The following is a 23,361-nucleotide window of genomic DNA, read 5'->3' as shown; positions in this document are numbered from 1 at the left end:
TAGCAAAAATTTTCATTCACCCATTAAAATACTGTTCTCCAAATGAAATCTCAAACTTCGACGTAGGCCTGAAAATTAATCTAATATGATTCACACTGGAAAACCCTGAAAGATTTCACATTTATACATGCATGAAGACAATGTATGGCATGAACTTTGTGATGGTCTGATAACTGCATGTTCTTGTTGATCACAGCTTGGCATTGCACTTGAGATCCATATAGATGGGAACCAATACCCTTTTAAACTTTTTTTTAAATTCTTTCACACAGTTCAGATTATTTAAATTTATGCTGGGAATTTACCTTTTCTGTTTCACTCCTTGTAATGTTACACTTCAGTATACATTGTATATTATCTTTTCTACTTATCTTTCATGCAGAATGCAATGTGTTCTATATAACTGCTGAAATCATGCTCCCAGTAGCTGCTGCACAACTTTCTAGGATCAAAGATGAAATTACTACTAAACTGAAAATAAAAATAAATTTAACTCACAACTTTATTTACCTTAAAAATTATCATTATCTAGACAAGGTCCTAAAATTATATTGATATATAAAACATCCATTTGTAAAAATATCTGTCAAGAAACGTTAGTAACGCTTGTCTTAATAAGTTTTTGATCTCTGTATAAAAGACGCTACTTTACAAGATCTAAAGTTATGAGCTCTAATGCGACAATGTTTAAATTGTTCTCTGTAGGCCATTCCAATATTGAACATTATCCTTAATTTCATTCCTTTATGGCATATGCGTTTCTCAGAATAATGTGTGCAATGTTTATGACATTCCATACTCTCATGCTCCTACAGTACAGAGTGCAGAATCTTACAGTAAACTAATCTTTGCTCATTGTGAATCTGGAGCTGTGTGGACTTTATGATTCACCAGTATTACACTACTTTAAAGTAAAATATTTCCTATACATATGTCGTCAAATTAAATTAAATTCTGTTTATTCTTATGTCTGTGCTGTTGTTGTTGGGTCATTCCATGTCAAATTATGCAGGTGATGTCACCAATCATGTCAGAGTTTCATGAAACTTCGCACATTTGCTTAGACTTATAACATAAGAACGTGTGCAAAATCTTTTTCCTATCACAGTAAAACTTTTTTTTATATTCAATTTTAAATGTAGTGATATTCTCATAACTGGACTCTGCAAGAATGTCAATGCAAAATGGCACTTATGTACATAAATGCCCATAACCCAGGTGTTTATGAAGCTTTTGATTTGGAATTTTTTGCATAAGTTAAGAGAAGCACATACTTAACATACATGTAATTATTTAAGCATTAAAGTTGCAAAGAACACTACAAAAAATTTAATATGTGCCTGCAGTAGCCACCAGAAAGATCGCGGGAGGCGCACATTGGCACAGTGCGTCACGGACGGTACTTGCCGCAAGTAGAGTCCCATTCACCAGAGAGCACGCGAGAATTCGGCCGCAACCTCTGCCGGTGGAACAACTACAACAACTCAGGCAGTACGGGCCGTGCCGACAGTTCACATCGGGCATGCCTAGGAGACAGTTCCCGGTCTACACTATGTGAAGTGCGACGGAAAACTTGAACCGTGTTACTACACAATTGGCGACGATTTAGTGCGGGTTTTCGTTGAGCAGCAGATGAAGCTCATGGCAACCATGAAACAAGTGCTTCCGGCGTTGCTCTCCACACAGTCTGCTCCTGTGCCGTTCCCTCCTCCCTTTCCCCCATATGACGAGACAGCGGAGGATTGGGACGCATATGAACATCGCCTTTGGCAGCATTTCCAGGCGTATCATGTTGCCGATGTGGAGGTAAGTCGTGCTCTTTTCTTGTCTTGGATATCTCCCTCGCTGTATCAAGTTTTGCGGCAGCTACCGCCGTTGCAGGAACCCTCGTCCTTGTCGCTTGACGCATTGTGTTCATAGCTGTCTTCATATTATCACCGCCGCACGCACGTTGTGGCGGCTAGGGTCGAGTTCTATCAATGCAAGAAGCAGCCCCATCAGTCTTACCAGGCGTGGGCCGCTACCCTGCACGATCTTAGTCGCAAGTGTCATTTTGTCACAGAGCAGTCGCGAAAGTAGTATTCCCACATTATGGTGTGCGACGTCATTGTTCGTTCGGCCCCTGATAGGGAGGTCCGGCAACGGGCCCTGCAGTTAGAAGACCTTTCCCTTGAGGAAGTCCTGTCCATTGCTCAGTCGTATGAAGTCTCTCACACCGCAGGTCAACAGTTGGAAGTGTGGTGCGAACTCGCGGCAGTTCAGGGCGGCGCGGCCGTGTCCACTGCGTACGGGGTGGACGACGTGCGAGTGGTACAATCCGGCCGTTACGGCCGCACCCACACGGCGCGTAAGCAGAGTTCCGGCCGCCGGCCCCTGTTACCGTCCTGTGCATCGTGCTATATACATTATGATCGGTCAGAGTGCCCCCAGCCTTGGGCCGTTTATCGCAAATGTAGTAAAAAAGGACACAATGCTAAAGTTTGCAGCTTAGCCTCAAAAGAATCAAAGGAAGCAGGTACAGAGGACATGGACGTTGACATTCAGGAAGTTTCATCGGGCCAGGCTCCCAACGCATCGGCACACAAACTCTTTAACAAGGTGTCGATTCGGTCGCGCCGATTACAACTGCAAGTAGATACGGGCGCGGCAGTTTCTTTGTTGAATGCACAAACTTACTCTGACCTTGGGTCGCCCCCATTGGCGCCAGTTTACCAGCGTTTTCGCGGTTATGGTAAACAGTTCATTCCCCTACTGGTCAATTCACTACCGACGTTATTTACAAATCAGTCACTTGGCCTCTTACTTTTATTGTTGTCAGTGATGCTAGCTCCGCTAACCTTTTTGTCTTGGATGCCTTTCAAGCCTTCGGTTTTTCTATCGCTGACACCATACAGTTGGTCTCCGAAGACGTTCCCTATCAATCATTGGAACCTTTGATCTCGGACTTTCCGGATATCTTTGAAGAGGGCCTGGGGCGTGTTTCATACTTCGAAGCTCACTTAACATTGAAGGCGTCGGCTCGCCCGCGTTTTCTATGCGCAAGGCAGATCCCCTTGGCTCTCCGCATTCAGGTAAATGAAGAGCTAGACCGGCTGATAGCCCTCACGGTCGTTCTTCCCATTTCTTCTAGTGAGTGGGCTTCGCCCCTCGTTATTGTCAGGAAACCCTCGGGAAAATTACGACTTTGTGGCGATTTCAAGGCCACCATTAATTCCCAATTGGTGGTGGACACCTATCCTTTGCCTCATGCTGACAAATTGTTCTCCGGGAGGCCAATATATTTCGAAAATCAATCTTTCAGAGGCTTATCATCAGATACCACTTGATGAGGACTCCAAACGGCTGGCGGTCATCAACACACTGTTTGGCCTTTACCAATACCAGCAGTTGGCCTTCGGAATATCCAGTGCCCCGGCGATATTCCAGCGTTATCTTGAGCACGTCACGTCGACAATCCCCCATTGTATTAATTACCTGGATGACATACTTGTCACAGGCCACAGCACGGAGGAACACTTGCACAACCTTCGCACCCTCTATCTCAAATTCAGGTTCGTGGGCTTACGTTGCAACCTGCGTAAGTCAAACTTCTTCCAACCGTCCATTGAGTATGTGGGCTACACCATCTCTCGGCACGGCGTCCAGCCGCTAGGAAGTTTGGTCCAAGGTATTGTTGACCTTCTGCAGCCCGCTTCGCTGAAGGAGTTACAAGCTTTTTTAGGCAAGATTGCCTATTACCACCGGTTCATTCCCAGCGCTTCTACCATAGCCTGCCCCCCTGTACTGCCTTCTGCGCAAGGGTGTTCATTTGATTGGTCGCCTGCATGCGAGCGAGCGTTCACCTCGTTGAAGGGCCTCCTCACGTCAGCCCCGTGTTTGGCTACTTTTGACCCCCATATGCCATTGGTCCTGGCTACCGATGCTTCGCAGTATGGGGTGGGGGCGGTCCTGGCCCATTGCAATGCGGATGGTTCCGAGCAGCCACTGGCATTTGCATCTAAAACTCTTGGTCCCGCGCAGGCCCATTACTCCCAGGTGGAATAAGAGGCTTTGGCCATTGTCTACGCTGTTACCATGTTTCACCCTTTCTTGTACGGCACGAAGTTTCAGTTAATCACTGACCATAAGCCGTTAATATCGTTATTTGGCCCCACCTCTCAGATTCCGGATAGGGTGGCCCACAGATTACAGCGCTGGGCCTTGTTCCTCGCTAAGTACCATTATGACATTTTCACCCTACCGGACAGCATGCCAACACAGATGCTCTTTCCCGTCTTCTGGTGGGCCCGGATCCTAAGTTCGATCGAGAGGAGATTATGTGTTTTCATTTGGATGTGGCGTCCCGCCAAGCGGTTGATGGCTTCCCGATCACTAGTTATAGAGTCACCAGGGAAACTGCAGCTGACCCGGTCCTCCAGCAAGTAGTTCGCCTCATTCAGCAGGGGTGGTCATCCCGACCTCCAGGCCGGGCCTCGGACCATCTTCGTAATTATTTTATTCTACGAGACCTCCTCTCTGTCTTGGAAGGAGTTTTCCTTCTGGCTATCGATGATACAGCTCCTTGTTCCTGCAAGTTTGTGAAGGGAAGTCCTCACGTTATTACATGAGGGGCACTGGGGTGTTTCCCGTACTAAAACTTTGGCTTGCAGACATGTGTAATGGCCCGATATTGACAGAGATATTGAGCACTTGGTGGCCGCCTGTTCCCAGTGTGCGAGCCAACAGGCATCTCCCAGGTCAGCATTCTCTTCATGGCCACCTGCAACCCAGGCATGGGAACGTGTTCACATCGATTTGGCGGACCTGTTTCTCAATGGCTTATGGATCATTGTCATTGATGCTTATTCCCAATTCCCATATGTGGTTCGCTGCTCCTCAACCAATTCAGAAGTTGCAATCCAGGCACTTGCAAAAATCTTTTCTGTGGAAGGTCTGCCAGTCACCCTGGTCTCGGACAATGGACCTCAGTTTATTTCGCAGACCTTCCAGGATTTTTGTAGGCGCTTCGGTATTCGGCACGTTTGCTCTCCCCCCTTTCATCCACAATCGAATGGGGAAGCTGAGCGCATGGTGCACACATTTAAGACGCAGATGAAAAAGTATGTGCATGAATTTCCTGCAGAGGAGGTGTTGACGTTTTTCCTGACGTCATACTGGACCACACCAATGGGAGAATGCAGCCCCACAAAGCTCCTCCACAGGCGCCAACCTAGGACTCTACTGCACCTCCTCCGGTCTGGTCCTCGCCAGTCTTCGCAAAACGGAGTACCCGGCTTTCCACCAGGTATGTCGGTCTGGGCACGTGGGTTTGGTCGCAATCGACGTTGAATACCGGCGGTTATCCTGCGCCGAAATGGCCGCCAGCTCTATACCTTGCAGGCGGGGGACCGGGAGGTACGTCGTCACCAAAATCAGCTACGTCCACATTTGGGCACCCACCCTCCGACCACTAGGGCACTGGCTTCCCCATTGCCGGCACCCATGTTGGTTTCTCAGGAGAAGCTACCGCCCCTCCCCCCTGTGATTCCGCCGCACTGCGATGGTTCACAGCCTTGGCAGCCTCCAGTAGCTCTAGCACCGCCATCACCATCGTTCGAGATGCCCCAGTGAGAGCCGGCCCCCCTGGCAGGCCCAGTTTCTCAGGAGGCGGTTCATCTGTGGTCGTCCCTTCCCCATCGTCCCCGCCACTGGGTCTTGCCCCTCCCGAGGTGGACCAGGATCAGGTGTTCAACGGCTTGTCTCCCGTTCTGTGCCGGGCTCCGGTGGTGGTACGACGGGAACTCTGCATGTGGGTCACTTCCAGCTGTATTCGAAGGTTCCTGCATTAGGGTTGGCAGAACCCCTCGACTCCAGCCTTTCAATGGATGTGGAGGTCATCGCTCCTGCACAACACACCACCTTCCGACGCAGTGGATCACAGTGGCTTCACCCCCCGAAGGAGAAGGAGTGCAGTAGCCACCAGAAAGATTGCGGGAGGCGCACATGGGCACAGCGCGTCATGGACGGTAGTTGCCGCAAGTAGAGTCCCGTCCACCAGAGGGCACGCAAGAATTCGGTCACGACCTCTGCCGGCGGAACAACAACAACAAAGGAACAACAACAAAAACTCAGGCAGCACGGGCCGTGCCGACAGTTCACATCGGGCATGCCTAGGAGATAGTTCCCGGTCTACGCTATGTGAAGTGGAAAAATGTGAACCATGTTACTACAGTGCCAATTTACAATTTCCAGAAAAAGTATACACACATCGAAAAATGCTTATACCACATTTCTCCAACCTGGTGGGAACTTATAATTGGGCTTAAATAATTCCCAAGACAGTACATATTATTAACAGGTTTTCTACGAATGGACACACAAATAAATCTGAAATCACAATACTTTGTGCTGTGATGGAAAAATAACTCTAATTAGGATCGTCCATACCTGACACTCACTGCTCCAGAATTTCATGAAACTACTTCTAGTTGTTAGTTTCTGCATGGCAATAGTCAATGCAGAATTTCTCCACATACTTCATGTAGTTTGAGGTGGAAAAATGGAAATGTTTTACAAATGTAAATGCTGCAACTGAAGTTTGTCATTTGGATTGCATTACTTCAGGCAATAACAATAATAATAATAATAATAATAATAATAATAATAATAATATGAAGTATCTTATTTTCAACACATCACTGTCATATTTTCCCATATGTCACAGGCGGGATGTATCTTTATTGAGAAAAAATTAATAACTCTTCTTGACTTATGGGAATGTAGAAAATCAACTTAAGCTGTTGTGGTCCAGACAATGATATTTAAACATCCAAAACACTCTCTGACAGCTGATACAAGATTTATTTTTATCGAAACTCTGACACTTTTAAAAAAGAAAAAGAAGAAGAAGAAAAAGAAGAAGAAGCACCCTGAGTTTTACTAGATATTGGATGTTCATTTAACATATATCACATCATTGTTCAGAAAATCATTCAAATCAGATTATGTAAACTGACACCCTATAGTAAGGCAGCCTCATGGTACAGAGCCAAGAGGTATAAACTTAATTGAAACATTTTCATTACACAGGTTAACTTTATTTATGGTGTCAAATTAGTACCTTTAAATGACAATTATTCTAGTCACACTAATGTTAACTTAAAATGTACATGTTCAGCAGTGAAGATCCCTGAAACTATCAAAGAAACTTCTTAAGAGCATCTCTGTATTTAATCCACTGTGACAAATTACATTTTAACTTCGTATCTTTTTCATTAAAGTAATACATTCTTCCTAATTATGTTGATTTAGGTACACCACCAGCACATAAAATCTTTTCCAAGGGCACAAGACAAGAGTCTTCCTTCTCAGGCCAAAAGAATGACACTGCTGGTCCAGGCGGGTGGAGAAAAAGTAGTTCAATGTCTCCTTTTTCACCACAGACATTTCTGATGAAGGTAAAGTACCACCTGTCATCATACACAGCTGCTACAACAGAATTTTGTTGAGGACAAGTATGTGTACATTGTGGGGCACTTTCACTGAATGAAAAAATCAAAGAAGGCTTTTCAGAAGAAGATACTCTTCTAATCTCTAAAGAATCACCAGAAAGTGGTTTTTAATGGTGAAAATTCCTGGTACCAGGTATTGCGCAGCTTGTCGAAAATCTATTCTTGAGGTTCTTGTGTAGGAAATCTACATTGACTTTCTCTTGGAAGTGTAAAAAACATCTGTCAGTATTAGCTTTACAGAAATCGTAAACACCAGATTGTGTTCTTATTTGTGCATCATCTGCTAGTTGAGGACTAGCTTTTCTCAATATATGTTTTATAGTTCCTCCCAAACCATTGCACACAGATTTATCATGGCTAGTACCAAAAAAGGAATGCCCAGCCTCAATAGAAAAATCGGTTTTGTGCTCACACAAATTTTTAAAGCTTTTTCTATTCTTATATTGAGCAGCACAAACATCAGTGAAATAATGCACTTTCTTCAGGCTCTGCCAGCCACTTACCCATTTCTTTCTGGACAGCATATACAAATCCTACATCATGCTCCATATCATCACTTATAAAGCAGTGGTTCATTATTACCAATTTACTTTTTTCATTTACCGCATAATCACACACAGGATGGATTGTACAGCTGCTTCTTGTCCAGTGGTTACTCTGAATTTCATTCTGAATTACAAAACTGTAGTTTTTAGCAAAGTCCACTAACAGAATTGCTTTTTCTGGGGTTAGATTTTCTTCCAATTTTTTCAATAGTTTTGACTGATACTTAAATATAATTTAGTCGGGTTTAATTGCCAGTAATTTTGTAACCAGCAAGTCTATGTATTCAACAACAGTTGCAGACTGCTTTACCAATTCTGTCCGATGATCTGTGTTTATCCACTGGCTGAACTCAATTTCATCATCATCTTTGTAAGCTAATTCAGGGTGTATAGGCGGACTGGATTTCCCGGTTAAAAATACACTCTCTTCCGGGTGACAACACACGCCTTCCGTGTTAAGTGACAGTATATTTTCCCTTGAAACTGCAAAACTTATCAATCCTTTAAATGGCTATGGTTTTATACACAGGTGTAGAATTTCCCATCACTTTAGAAAATGAAACTAAAGGAAAATCTTTGATGTGCAGCAACATGTACGCTGTGTATTTTTGCATTACGAAAGTATGCATTGGAATTCCACCAAACACCACATGTTACTTTCCAAATCAATGAAATCGAGATTGAAATGGGCTTTTGTAAGCCAGTCATGTCACGTGATCTTGCCAGCCAATGACAGCGAATATTCAGAGCATGGGACACGTGATGTAGTCAGCCAACAGCAACATCACTGTTAAGTAGCACAAACATACAAACAGGGAAAGTTAATACTTTAAAATAATATACATAGTGTTGCTACAAGAAAAGCAAAGCTTTCACATATAATATTGGTCTCTAAGGTTAATAAGCTAAGCTTTCACATATTGTTGGGGATATGTGAACGAACATTTTCCAGCGTGCATAGCGGCGCACAAGATATGATGTGCAGAGTGCATTACACTCTGTGGAATATACATGTTCCGTGTTCACTGATGGGCAATGTAATATATTTGCATAGCCAAATGTATTAATATGTATTGTGCGAATAAAGCAAAAGTTTATTTTGTCCCTTAAATAGTTGTTACTTGTCATTTAGATGTGTTAATCTACATAAACTACAACACATATAATGTTGATCTTTTTTTGGGCATGTTACACTTTAAGATATACCACACAAATGTGCCAGTAAAATTTTTAATAATGACATTGTCTGATCTTCAGGATTAGAAATTCTACTAAATGGCTCATCATCAAAGAGTTGATTTTTAAAATGAGTCAAATGCTCTGCGATTTAAGAAATTCACGGTACATTCTCGCACATAGTTCAACTTACGTAAAAGGATATTTACTTTGAAAGTATTGCTTTTCAAACCACCATTCGCAATATTTTCCCACAACCTGTTAGAAATAGTTTCATTTCAGCAATTGCTAGAGAGTGCAGATAACAGGCTACACCGCACTTGCGCAGCTATCATGACATAGTAAGCCCATATGTACATACATATAAAACATCGAATTTGAACCATACTAAAATGTGCACATTTAAAGTGCTTGCTTAAAGTGCACATTTGTATGTCCAGATTCCCACTGAAGTAGAACTCGGCCTCCTGTTAAGATTTTCAGTATTTTTTTTTAATGTAAATTTTCTTGGAGCACCAGTACCGTATTATATCATGTTTGGTTCTTTATTACGGCATAATGCCATACGTGCTAGAAGATGAAAATGTGCACTTGAAATGCAGCGAACAGTTGAAACTAGCGATTACTGCGGAATTTAACATTTCATTTCAAATACATTGATTGCCTCTGCAAAAAAGGTTAATAAAAGTCAAATTTCTTTAGATAACAGACAAAAATAACTTCATTGTTCTGCAAGGTGATTAATGCTTGCCTGTCAGAAAGGTGGAAATAAAATAAAATCTGAAACTAATAACATATTTTAGCCTTCCGTAATTGTGAGACTGTGTCTTAATTCCCACGATAGCTCCCGGCCACAGATATCTGTTTTGATTCCATTTGACATGAGAGTAAACGAAGGGGAAACAGAAAAATCACTAAATGTAAACACGGGTCACGTGGAGACTATAGCTCAGACTGCTCTGCGCATCATCCCCGGATCTACGATATTTGCTAACTGGGTCAATACTAAAAAAAATCGAATTTTCAAAAATATGTTCATCTTGTATTGCACATCTTTCTGAAAAGTCTGAAACATGAAACATTTGTGTTCGAGGAAATGTAAGACATGTTATTTGGTCGTAAGTGTGCCAAAGTGCAGTGCCACTCCTCTTCATACAGCATTCTTCTATCGCATGCCACTGTATTTCGCTCTGTGGAATTGAAACATGTATATTTTGTAATGGATGCCATCAAACTATATTCAGAACAGTGGAAATTGAAAAGTCCTGTGGTGCCTCTCCTGCTCCCACTCGCCCGGTTTGACAACCTGTCCCTCTCTTTTTTTAAAAAAAACTCAATATTAATAGCGGATGGGATTATTTGTAATTGGGAGAACAAGAACTCTTAAGAAAATTTGTACTCTTTTTTGCCTACTAGCTAATAACTTGCTGTTTTGTGTGACATAAAATTAAATATAGGATACATAAAACCAATAAAGACAAGAGACAAGCAAGAAAGTACACAATTCTTCAGTCCTTAGCTCCTGGCACTTTTTTCTCTCTAATCTTGCTACAGTTTTACATGGTGTGCTTTCCTTTCTGCAAAAGAATCTATTACCTCATCAAAGTTCGTCAAATGTTTTGCTACATGAAAAATCAAAATGTCGTTATCTAATACAGAAAAAGCTGTTAATACAAATAATATACAAGACAGGTGTGGTTTCTCGATCTGATTACGTATATTTTGTCACTGTCTGCTAGATAAAACAAAATAGGCCTTTCTAATATTGCAGCAGTTTTCTAGCACACATCAAATAAACGAGACTGTTTTGGCACAAATGGTCATTTTTATAACACGACAGAATATAATTCATGAAGCACCAATATGAAATGCCTATTAGGCCTTCTACAAGCAAAAAGCTTTATGTTAAGAAATAGTTTCACATTTCATTCCTACACACCATTTTCTCAAGTATGAGATAGAAAAGTATTATTACGAAACTTTTATATACATTTGGAACCGTCTTATTCTTCCATAATTTACATGATGTCCACATTTCTTCTCCTTCCTCGTTCTAACAAACAATCCTGTCATCACCAATTCTGTAGCTATTCCTGCCATTGTCAAAATTTGCTTTAACTTCACTAACCCTGCCATAATCACAGGTTTAGTTATACCGTGATTATTCTCCAGTTAGGCGTTGTTAAATGTTCGTTCAACACTTCCAGAATAGAGCTGAAGTGACTGCTAGCTGGGGCTGTACAACTGGTCCTTACTAGTGTAGCGACCTGGCCAAAAATTATCTGCCAAAATTTCATTTTCTTGGATACACTGAGAAGATAATATGTAATCTTGCTCACCTGTTATTTCTGTTAGTTGTTTATTTCCATTCTGGTAGTCTGAATCTATGGATTTCGCTAGTAATTATAACAACGCTGATCATTCACAAACCCAATCAACCACATAATCAGACAAAGATTGGCATTCATCCGTTCGGCTTTACTCTGCTCAGCTCGTATAGACCCGTCCCCTTTTGTCTGCAGAAAGTTTATTTCTAGATGCGATGAGGATTCTCCTGACAGAAACATCACACACGCTATTTACACATTCAAAAATCAACTTATGATTCATTCAGAAATCAGATTAAAATGTGTTCAAAACTGTTCAAAAAACAACAGGGATGCATTTGAAAATCATAAGAATAATCGATAGACCAACGTGCGCTGGATGCTAGGCACTTTGTGAAACAAGTTTTTCTTCCTCAAGAATATGAATTTGGCACCCCCTTTTCCCGGTAGCATCTAGCTACTTGCTGCGACTGCTTATAGAGCCAACAGCCACATTCCTGTAGCCAGAAGTGGGAGAATCTACAACTCAAACGCGACTCACCTGTCCATGCGCATGAGCCCACTCGTAACTGCTAAAACGAATCTAATGTGAACAGTTGTGACTTCACACTCAATGGAGGCAATTTGTTGTTATGAAGCATTGCATAGTCTTCCTAAACCCTTCGATACATTTTCCTGTTGGTAGACGCTTGCATGAGCACTGTGTGTCATCGACGTATATGGCGCATTTCCTTTGCAGTTTACTTTCATTTTTTTCTCTCGTTTATGTTTTATTGTTGGAGTATTAGTCTGCAGTAGTGGGATACAGTAATATCCTTTGTTGGAGTTCGGTTCTTACCAGTCAATTTACAAAAATTTAACAGAAAACAAAAACAATGAAAAATTCCTGGAATTCTAAAAAATTCCTGAAATTCTAAAAAATTCCTGGGTTTTTCCCGGTTTTCTCCCAGATGAAAAAATTCCCAGGTTTTTCCCGGTTTTTTCCCAGATGAAAAAAATCCTGGGTTTTTCCCTGTTTTCTCCCGGATGAAAAAATTCCCGGGTTCTTCTCGGATCTCCCGGTTGTCCCAGGTCGTATACACCCTGTAATTTTTGTTTTAATGATTCTGACAGTTTGTAACTTTCCTCTTTTTTGGTTTAGGAATTGATAAAATACCCATTTTTGTTTACAGTTTCCTTGCTTGTCGAACCATGTACTCACTAACATTGAATTCTGACATTACGTTTTCTTTTGACCTAGAGGGTGGAGCTAAAGTTAAAATTTGAATTTTTTCAGGTACTCTTACACTAGACACTTTTTCTTTCATTAACAATATCATGGCATCAAAATATTTGGCTTTCTTAACAATTTCGTTATCAAATTTTTCTTCTATATGGTCAGAATCTTCAATATTGTAATCTAACATCTGGCACACTTTCTTTCCAAAACATGCTTCACTTTTTCTAGCTTCTTTTTGCCATATGAAGCCTTGGTGTGATTTGGAATGGAGTGAAGTTTTAATGGAGAGCACCCCAAATCATGTAAAGTTTTCTTTGCGTACTCAGTACTTTGACTTTTTAGTACTGATTTGTGAAATGTCACCTCCAGGTCGACAGCATCACTTTCATTTCTATCACTGATGTCAGTTTTCTGTTCACAAATCTTACAACATGTTGTGCATAGTTTTTGGCCTGGTTTTACATAGACTCTTTTAGCATTTAATGTTTTGGACACAGACAAGCAAACTGACTTCAAAGATTTCTTAACTATTTGCCTGTGTTTTTTGAAAGGATCACAACAAGTTCTTTGATGACTTTCAAAAACTTTTAAGTAATAGTATCTGTGATGTCCACATATAGTAGCACTTTCTTAATATTGTGGAAATCTTATATTGGATTACAGCAATATCAAATTTGATTAGTCTTCACTCAGCTCTTCTATTTTTTGTACAGTTATTACTAAGGTATAGGTTGTCAAATGACATGGTAATTTAGTAATTTTCCAACAGTGCATGAATTCACATTTTCCATTGCAATTAACTGAGCACTAATTCACTTAAAGCATATTTTATACAAGTGGAATGATAGGGCCACACCACAAACAGATATGACCTGTCTCACAGAAAGACAAAGTGCAACTGAGGCCAAATAGACTAATTGTTGCATGCCAGTTATTCTCAACATTGAACTTCAGCAATTGTTGCATTGTTTTCATACCTATAAAGGTTTCAAACAAGCTACTGCTGTCTAAGAACACTTTTTTTATCACTACGAGCAGTGATTGGCTGAACATATAAATCATATATATTACAGCCTTTCAAAAATTAATTACTTAATTAGTAAAATCAAAGGAAATAAATTTTCACACTTAAAGTTAGCTTGCGTGCCTACAATGAGTTATACTCAAATATGTTAATCTGATACCCTTGCATCTGAGGCAGTGAGACAGTGACTGGATGAACTTACTTGAAATTGCCCTTTTCCATCACAGCAATTTTGATTTCAATGTGTGTGTCAATTAGCAGAAGACCCACTAAAATTTTTTATTTTATTGGAAAGCTTAGAATTTAGGGGATTATTTATGACCAAAATCAGATTACCATCAGGTTGGAGAAATGAGATATACGCATTTTTCCACACCATCGCAATTTTTTTTAAATCGAAAATTGAAATACACTGATATATTTTTTTAAAATTTTCTTTGTAACTTTACTGCTTCAGTAACTGGACATCTGTTAACTATATGCCTTACTTAATTTCTGAAAAAATTCCAAATCAAAAGCTTCATAAACACCTGAGTTATGGGTGTGTATGTGGATGAGTACCATTTTGCATTGACATTCTTGCAGAGCCCAGTTATCAGAATATCACCACATTTAAAATTCAATAAAAAATAAAGTTGCAGTGTGAGACCAAAAAAAAAAAAAAAAAAAAAAATTGCAGAAGTTCCTACGTTACAAGTATAAGGAAATGTGCAAAGTTTTGTGAAAATCTGAGATAGAGAGTTACAAATCCTTGAATTATTGTGTGTTGGAATGACCCTGCATCTAAATACAGCATGCATTTATAAGGAATCACTTAGTTATTTCATCCATTGAGTTGTGTTTAGTAACCCATCACGATCATTTTTCTTATTTTAAGTAGCAAGCCTTATAATTCAACTCGATATAACTGAATCACTATATGCCATTAAACTAACAGGATTTTGCAATATGGGCACACTAGACAAAATATAATGTAATACCACTTCTAACCTTGATAACGGCCTAAATTTGGCAAGAAAGAGTGTCCACAAGTTCTCTCAGCTATGCCATGTCCAGATGAAGCCACTCATTGATGGTTAGATCCCATAGAGCTACCAAATTATGGTAATGCTGATTGCTATGTTTCACCCACTGTTCCAAGTAGTACCAGACAGTTTCATTGGGATTAAAACTGGGTGATATAGCAGGCCAATCGAGGTGTGATAGGGTGCATGAGTGTTCATCATACCGGGAATGTGTGGAGGTAAGTCCTGTGAATGGGGCTGTTATCATGGAAGATGGGTGTTTCCACAGCATACTCTCCATGGAGATACAGAAGAAGGGCAACACTTACATCACTGGGAATGTTGAAAGAAATCCAGGTTCATGTGCATGGTAACCTGGATGATTGGACCGAAATCATGCTATGAGAAACATCCCCAAAACCTCACAAAAATCACTTCCAACTACAATTATACTCAAACTTTGAGTTAACACCTCATTAGACTGTCAGTCCATTCAATACCTTGCATCATCTGAATAATGGCCAAATCGTGACTTGTCAAACCACATTACACAACTCCAGTCAACTATTATAGAGCTTGTGTTGTTTGGTCCACTGAAGACCTGTTGCTTTATGTGCCGCTGTGAGAAATGGCCTTCACAAGGTACTCAATTGCACTCCACTGCTCACAGTTCCCTCCGCAATGTTCACTCGGAAACTGGTTGAGATGTACCTGCATTCACAGACAGCAGCAATTCCTGTTGAGTTTGAAATCGATTATCAGTGACAAGGTGTGACACACATCTCCAGTCCTAGTTGGTTAGAATCTTTTTGCTGTTACTATTCTTACAGCATGTGACTCAGCTGCAAGTGGTACGTCAGTCCCTGTAGACACACTGGACAGTCTGCACTGATATGTCAACAAATTGGGCAACTTCATTCATGGTGTAATCATGTGCATGTCTGAACATGATAGGTCCTTTATACAACCACCAATGTTAACCTACCTTACTGTGCTGATTCCATACTACTGACATGCACATACACATCAGTTCACAGCTGTGGATTATGTCAGCGGTGGAGGGTGTGTTTTGTTACACTAAACCTTCGCTAAAATGTTAACTGTATTTGAGTAAAGTTGGTTCAATGGCGCCAACCATTCTTTTGGATTGATTTCATTGCGAGTAACCTCATCAGACTGCATTAGTAACCACAAAGACTATTTCCTGTATGACACTAATCGTCCACTGGTCCTGTCATCTGATCTTAATGAACTCACAGTCTCGTATCACCCACATTTCTCATCTCATACATACTGCAATTGTGAGTAAAAAAGAAACACAAGACAGTACTGTACTTCAATAGGAGATTAATACCTATATATGGAGCAACATATGCTCTCTTATCAAGAGAGTTTGTAGCAGTACTTGGCTGATGGAACTTTGATTCCTGCTCTGGCTCATACTCCCGTGAACTTTGGGGCAAAGTTGCTACAGCAGCAGTCATCTCATTTGTTGCTGGTGATGACTGTGTTTTCTCCAGGGCTTTGAGTTCCATCTGATCATGGTGGATCCATAGGTCAGGGGGCTTTATATTTGTTTTTCCTGCTTTACTCTTGGTATTTCCTTTTATGTACCTAAAAGGAAAATGTTACAATGAATTATTGTTTTCAATTATAAATGGAAAAGATTAAATGAGAGATACAAAAGAAACACCAACATATTTCATATTATGAACGTCATTCTTACCCTTTCTTGCTCCGCTCAGTATTCCTGCGTTTGCAACAGATAACAGCTAGTGCTGTAGTTACTGCCAGTCCTAAAAGAAGACTGCAGCCCACAATAATGTACATCATTGTGTTGGTGATTCCTGGGTTATCTACAACAACAGACCTTTTGTTTTACTGTCAAACAATTCCAAGCTTTTCAGTAACGTTCTGATGTCTCCTACCTGATAAATGCACACACATACACGGGGGTGAACAAAAATATGGAAACACCATAAACACAACACCTTACCATGCCTAATACAGTGCAGGAAAATTGTTGACATTCGAAACAGCTTCCAATTGTCTCAGAATGGATAAATGCATGCCCTTTATGGATTTCAAGAGAATCTGATACCATTCTTCTTATATACGTGGCACTTGTTCAAAAGAACAAACACCATTTTGATCCTGCAGGTACTATGAGTTAACACACAAAGGAATCAAGGACATTAGCTGCCAGTGGGCATTGATTTATATCAATGGGGTAAGTAGAAAATCTGTGCAAGACTGGGATTCAAACTTCGGCCTCTTGGTTACAAGGTAGATGGGCTCACCACTATGCCATCTGGACACTGTGGCCACCGAAACTGCACAGACAACCTTAGCACACCTCCCAACAGACCCAAATTCTCAACTTATACCACACACTGCTAATGAAGTGCTCATGCTCATTAACCTCATTACCAACGACATCTCGCCGATTCCTGTAAGAGTTCGAGCTTGGTGTGCATCTGCACTGAAGGGATCACTGGCCATCATTGCCTTCATTATATATTTTGTGTCTGTTCTTTCAGACATATCTCAAAGAACAGACACCATTTTGATCCTGCAGCCATTATGAATCACCACACATGATGATGGAGGTGAATAGCGATCTCTCACACTTCTCTCCAAAGTAGACCACAAAGGCTAATATTGAGATCTGGTGACTATGCAGATGCAATAATTCATCCTCATGCTCACAAAACCAATCCTGGATGATGCGAGCTGTGCGAAAGGCGGTCCTGTCACCTTGGAACACAACATAACCATTGTACCCTGGGAGGGAAATAATCAGCCAAAATTGTCACATAATTCTTGGTAGTATGCAAGCTTGCCGAGAATGCATGAGGATCATGGAATACCACCATATGGCTGCCCAACTTATCACCAAACCCCCAACATTTTTCATTCTTGGGACATAAACTCGGCCAGAAGTTGGAAACAATGTGAAACAAGACTCATTCGATCAAATGACTTTTTTCCATTGCTCTATAGTCCAGGTTTTACAGCTTGGGCACCACATTTTCTTGTTACAGGTGTTTATATCATTGATGAGTGTTATCAGAACTCCAGTTCACCCTGCAAGTCCTTGCTTATGGAGCTCTCCTTGTTTTGTTTTGGTGCTAACAGGGTCCATGATTGCAACAGTTAGTTCTGCAGTGACTTTTCTAGCTGCCATCCTATTATTTTTCATCACAATCCTCTTCTGTCATGATTGCTGAACACTCACTTTCGTCTGCATCATGATTTATCTACTTTACATGGAATGTGACCGTGGTTGGTTGAAGACTTGAAGAAAACCTATACCAACAGCCGCAATTTTATTTAATAATTTTATTTAGTTACCAGCCTCATTGGCACCATCTTTAGCCCCCTATATGCATAGTTAAACAGATCATCTAATCATTTGTGCTATTATAGGGACCACTATTTCCAGCTGGTTTCCATAGACTACTTCTTAGTAGGCATAGACCTTTCACACATTTAATGACAACTCATTTGTCTTTAGAGGTGTGAAGAGTCCATGTCCACTGAGAAAACGTCCACAATAACCAGTTGGATATTGTGGTCCCTACAATAACACAAACGATTAAACGATTAGATGACCTACCTAGCCACATCTGTAGGAACCTGAAGATTGTGCCAATACAGCACCAAAACTGGTAGCTAAATGGCGCTGAGCACTATGGGACTCAACTTCTGAGGTCATCAGTCCCCTAGAACTTAGAACTACTTAAACCTAACTAACCTAAGGACATCACACACATCCATGCCCGAGGCAGGATTCGAACCTGCAACCATAGCGGTCTCGCAGTTCCAGACTGTAGCGCCTACAACCGCAAGGCCACTCCGGTCGGCAAGGTAGCTAAATAAAATTACAGCTGTTGGTATCTATCATCTTCAACACCCAGAACACTGTTCTGACCATGATTGACACTTCAACGTACTGGGGACATTGCACAGGTGCAGTTTGTCATCAAATACAACAGTGAAACCTGTAGGCTTGGCTAGCATCTGCATGTATGTTCAAGCATGCAATTCTCACACTGTTTCCGTATTTTTGTCCAATCCCTGCATTTACAAAGTAAAACAGAGAAGAAAATTTCTTTTGAGCTAAATCGACAATAATACTAGTCAAATTTAATAGAACAATAATAAACACTGACACCTCTTGCACAAGGTACATTAGGTCTTTTGTACATCCTGGTTCCCATAAATGGGGGGAAAAAAACAAAAGAGGAATTGGCCAGCAAGGAAATGAGAGGTTGTGGTATACATTTACTGACAGACACAGCAATTGTATATTAACTAATAATGACAGTCTTTCACAACTGAGCAGAGGCACTATAAGACAGAAATGGGGGGGCAGGGGTGACAGATGGGGGTTGGAGCAGGGGTGAGAAAAAAGGGGGAGAGGGGGGTGAGACTCCTACCACACTACGGCAGAAGCAAAAATTTTAGGGATGGTGTCATTTTTCAGAAGCCTCTGCTGGGCCAGCAAGTGGTTCACAGATAACAAAGAGAGTAGCAGCATTGTTATCTGACTTCCCAAAGTATTGGTTTCCTGTCAACAATGGTAATATTATACTTGGCCTATTTGGTAAACTTAAAAGGAATAAGCTATGTGCTGATGCCCTCTCTTCACCATAACCAACACTACCACAGCGTTTATTGCAGTCCACTAAACTCAGATTTCTGAGGATGAGATTCAAATCACCATCTGTCATGCATATTTATGTATTAGATGTTTTCCCTGAATATTTGATTTTATCCATGATTAGATGTGAGGCCATGGCTATATTCACCTTCAAAACTAAAATGCAGACTTTCAAATTTTGCCTTGTGGGCAGTTCAGCCTACATTTTGGTTTTCAAATTCACTAAATATTCCTTATGGAATATGAGATCTCTTTGAAACACACTATGTCTGACTACAAGCCTAGAAGTGCTTAAAAATGACTCTACGAACACAATCAAGACTACCCCAAAATTCCTCAGATTTTAACAAACAAGAAATGTGAGATCACTGTGACCATATTGTTTTCTGTGTAACCCCTTGTCACACACAATTCACTCATGTTTGGGAATCACTGCAGACAGCACTGCCCAGATACCTAATGAGATCTATCAGCATATGACTGATTCACTCAAAGCTAATTTAACTGTTGTATGTGCTGCAAACTGCAGCAACTCTTCAAGTTAATTAACTGATCGTAATAATGAGACTTGACAGTGTAGAAGGTATACAGCCCTGATTATGCTTCCCAGAAACAGATATAAAGAGGATCTCTTCTTTGTGTGAACATAAAATAAATAGCAGAAGCAAATCATTTAGGAAATAAAAACAGTTTCCCTCCTGTATTTCCATTTTAATAATTTTTATACCAAAGATACAAACAGAGTACTTTCTACAAGATATTGTTACCAAACACATCAACATGACTGGAGACTAATTTTTATCACATTTACATGATAATAAGTCCGTGAGATGAAAATTGTTCAAATATTTCTGTAATATAAAATTATTTGTAATGTGTAATAAAGAAACATACCTTCTTTCATAGCAAAATAATTAAATACTTTTATGTTCCCCATTGTGTACAGATTTATATGTTTGTGACAAGTGTGGTATTACCTCTTAAATGAAAATATGTTACAGATTTTTGTTGTTTTTTGTTTAAGATTTGTGGTAAAATCATTAAAACATCTGTTTTTTAGTGAATAGGTATTATGTATTCTTGTTTTATGACATATTCCATATCCTTGAGCTTTTCCTCACAACAGGTCTAATCTAATCTACTTAAAATGAATTAACTGCAACTAAGATTTTTGTTTAAATGATTAACATAAACATAGTGTCTTAAATAAATAGATAAATGTGTAAATATGAAGTCAGTATCTAGACAAAGCAGTCAAGGAGCATGCACCCATTGCCTGTTCTAGAAGGACAATATGAATAATTCACATGCTAACACCCGGAAAAACTGATGGAAAAATGCAGTACACTGTTGTGCAGAATCTACAGCTGAGCATATCACAGTAGCAAAACATACATTTTTCTTTTTCATGTTTATTTAGCATTCTATTGGAGGACGGAGGGGGGAGAGGGTGGGAGGAGGAGGAGGAGGGAGGGAGCACAGAACAATTAAATACGGAACTGCAAAATTATTGAGTGAAAATTCTGAAAAAAATAATCATATGAACATACAATGTAATGATTTACTTGAATTTACATGTATTGATAATGGGCATTGAAATGGGAAATGTTCACTGTAGCCTCTTAGTAGAATCCATTCCTCAAGGGTCGGAAATGAATTGGGAAAACACTGAAAAACCCTAGTCACATAGGCTGAATCGAGTTACCAAGCTCGTGTTCTCTTTACATGAATAAATGTCTTACTTCGAAATACGTTTTTTATGACTCTCAATGGAGGGGGTCAGAAGCAAAAGGGTACAAGTGGCATTCCCCAGAAAACTGAGACAAAAGCATTTAGAACATGGTAAGGCATATAAAATTATTGTGGCAAAGGGATACAAGTGAAACCCCACTCTGTGCTGCTACATGGCAAACAAAAAGAAAACTAGTTACAAGATGTCACAAAACAGTTACGTACTTGTAGGGTTATACTGATTTTTTTGTGATACACGGAGAAGAGGAAAGTGGCCCAGGTGGCATGAAATATTTTCAATAATGGGATAATGCATTAAACAGTATTCTTTTTTATTTTGTTTCACTATTGTAAGTCACAAAAGATATGGTGCCCATGTAGCATTATATAATTGTTTTGTTTTGGCTCTAAATAGCAATTTCATGATAAATGAATTTATAATAACCAATAATAAAGCATTACAGAGAAAACATAAATCACATTCTATTGAGTTCACAATATTCAGGACGCAAAGGGCTACAAGTGCATACAGAATTTTACAAATTCCAACATGTGAACAGAAAATGCTACAAAGTATTTTTATGTCTAATACACGAAAAATTTAAATTCCATTTTGCAGTCTCAACATAATTCTGAAACCTTGTGAACTGTAACTTCAGTTTTCTCAAAACTACAAGAAGTGTATTTATACCCTTTTACTTCTGACGACGTCAATTATAAAAACACAATCTAGCATGCCAAAATTACTAGTACTCACACATTACCAATATTTTCCTAGTGTAGTATACAACTCATTTAAACAAACTACATTGCTGTAAAAAAGATCAGTGGTCACAAAGCATTTCTGAAGGGAACAGGAGGAGATTTCTTAACATAAGACCTTTCCAGAAAAAAAGATTTGAATGGGGATTAAGAACCCAAAATCTGTGACTAACAGACTTCCACTCTTCTGTATGCACACTGAAAATGTATTTTGTAGAGTGCAGGAAACTTGTCTGGACAATAGTCAAGGACATATGTCAACTTAAAGATTAAATTGTACAAGAAGACTGCAGCCCACCATAAAGTACATAATTTTGTTGGTGATTCCTTGGTTACCTACAACAAATGACCTTTCGCTTCACTGTCAAGTATTTCAACTTTTAAGGCAACATTCTCATATCTCCTGCCTGATACATGCACACTCATACATACAAACAAAAACAGAGAAGAAAATTTCATTTGAGTTAAATCAACATTTAAAATGACACTATGTAAATTCAACAGAACTATAATACACACTATCCTGGTTTCCATAAACAAGAGGAAAAAATGACAAAACCAACACAAGAAGAATTGGCCAGAAAGGAAATGAGAAGTGGTAGCACACATTTCCTGATAACTACATAGATTTTACTTACTTGTTCTGTATTAAATCTCAAATATGCCTATAGTGCCTCAGACTGAGGACGTGTGACATGGTTGAAAAAAGTTGCTGACCAACCAACTGACTGACACTGACACTAATATGACAGTCTTTCACAACTGAGCAGAGGCACCATATGACAGAAACAGGGGGACAAGTGTAGAGAGGGGTGAGAGAGGAAAAAGCTCATGTTGTCAACCTGCACCTAAAGACCTCATTACTGATGGGATGTCAAACTCTACTCTTCAATATTTCCTTCACGTTGTTAACAAAATATCTCATTATGAGTAGATGTACTGTGATGTTACTGTAAGAATTCCCAGTTTGTTAAATAGAGGTTTACACAAGCCTCATGAATTACACAGTATTTGGTGTAGGCAGCTTTAATACATTACTACTAGAATTTGGCAACTTGGAACTAATAATAACAAAGTGCTTAGGCCTAACTCAGAAAGTCATGATAGCAGCTGGATGATAAAAATGTTGTTATTCACTTGGAAACTTATGCAATGGTAAGGCTTTCAAAGTATTAAAGTATAACAAAAATGTATCATTTGCCATGAACATACATGATAGTAGAGATTTATCAACATTAAGAACCATTCGGTAACAGTTACAAGAGTCATTATGTGATGTATTGGCATGGGTTGGAAAGTAAATTACGATGCAGGAAGAAAACACACAGTAGGGTAATGTGGTAGCTCGATGGAAGAGAGGTTAGAGTTTAACAATTTGATATGAAACACTAGATTCACTGGACAAGAATGGGATAAG

The 23,361-nt window shown here is 39.9% G+C and overlaps 1 protein-coding gene across 1 annotated transcript in view; it reads right to left on the bottom strand.

Moving 5' to 3' along the window:
• Positions 1-23,361, bottom strand: part of LOC126470211 (neogenin) — a 242,885-nt gene that overhangs the window by 67,326 nt on the left and 152,198 nt on the right. Inside the window, exons 18-19 of the mRNA XM_050097890.1 lie at positions 16,512-16,641; positions 16,140-16,399 (exon numbers count right to left, since the gene is read on the bottom strand). Coding sequence (XP_049953847.1) covers positions 16,140-16,399; positions 16,512-16,641 — 390 coding nt within the window. The remainder of the gene's footprint in view (positions 1-16,139; positions 16,400-16,511; positions 16,642-23,361) is intronic.

Source organism: Schistocerca serialis, chromosome 3, assembly GCF_023864345.2.
Source record: "Schistocerca serialis cubense isolate TAMUIC-IGC-003099 chromosome 3, iqSchSeri2.2, whole genome shotgun sequence".
Taxonomy (NCBI): Eukaryota; Metazoa; Arthropoda; class Insecta; order Orthoptera; family Acrididae; genus Schistocerca; species Schistocerca serialis.
The sequence above is the reverse complement of the archived record's forward strand: the minus strand, read 5'-3'. Positions and strand labels throughout refer to the sequence as shown.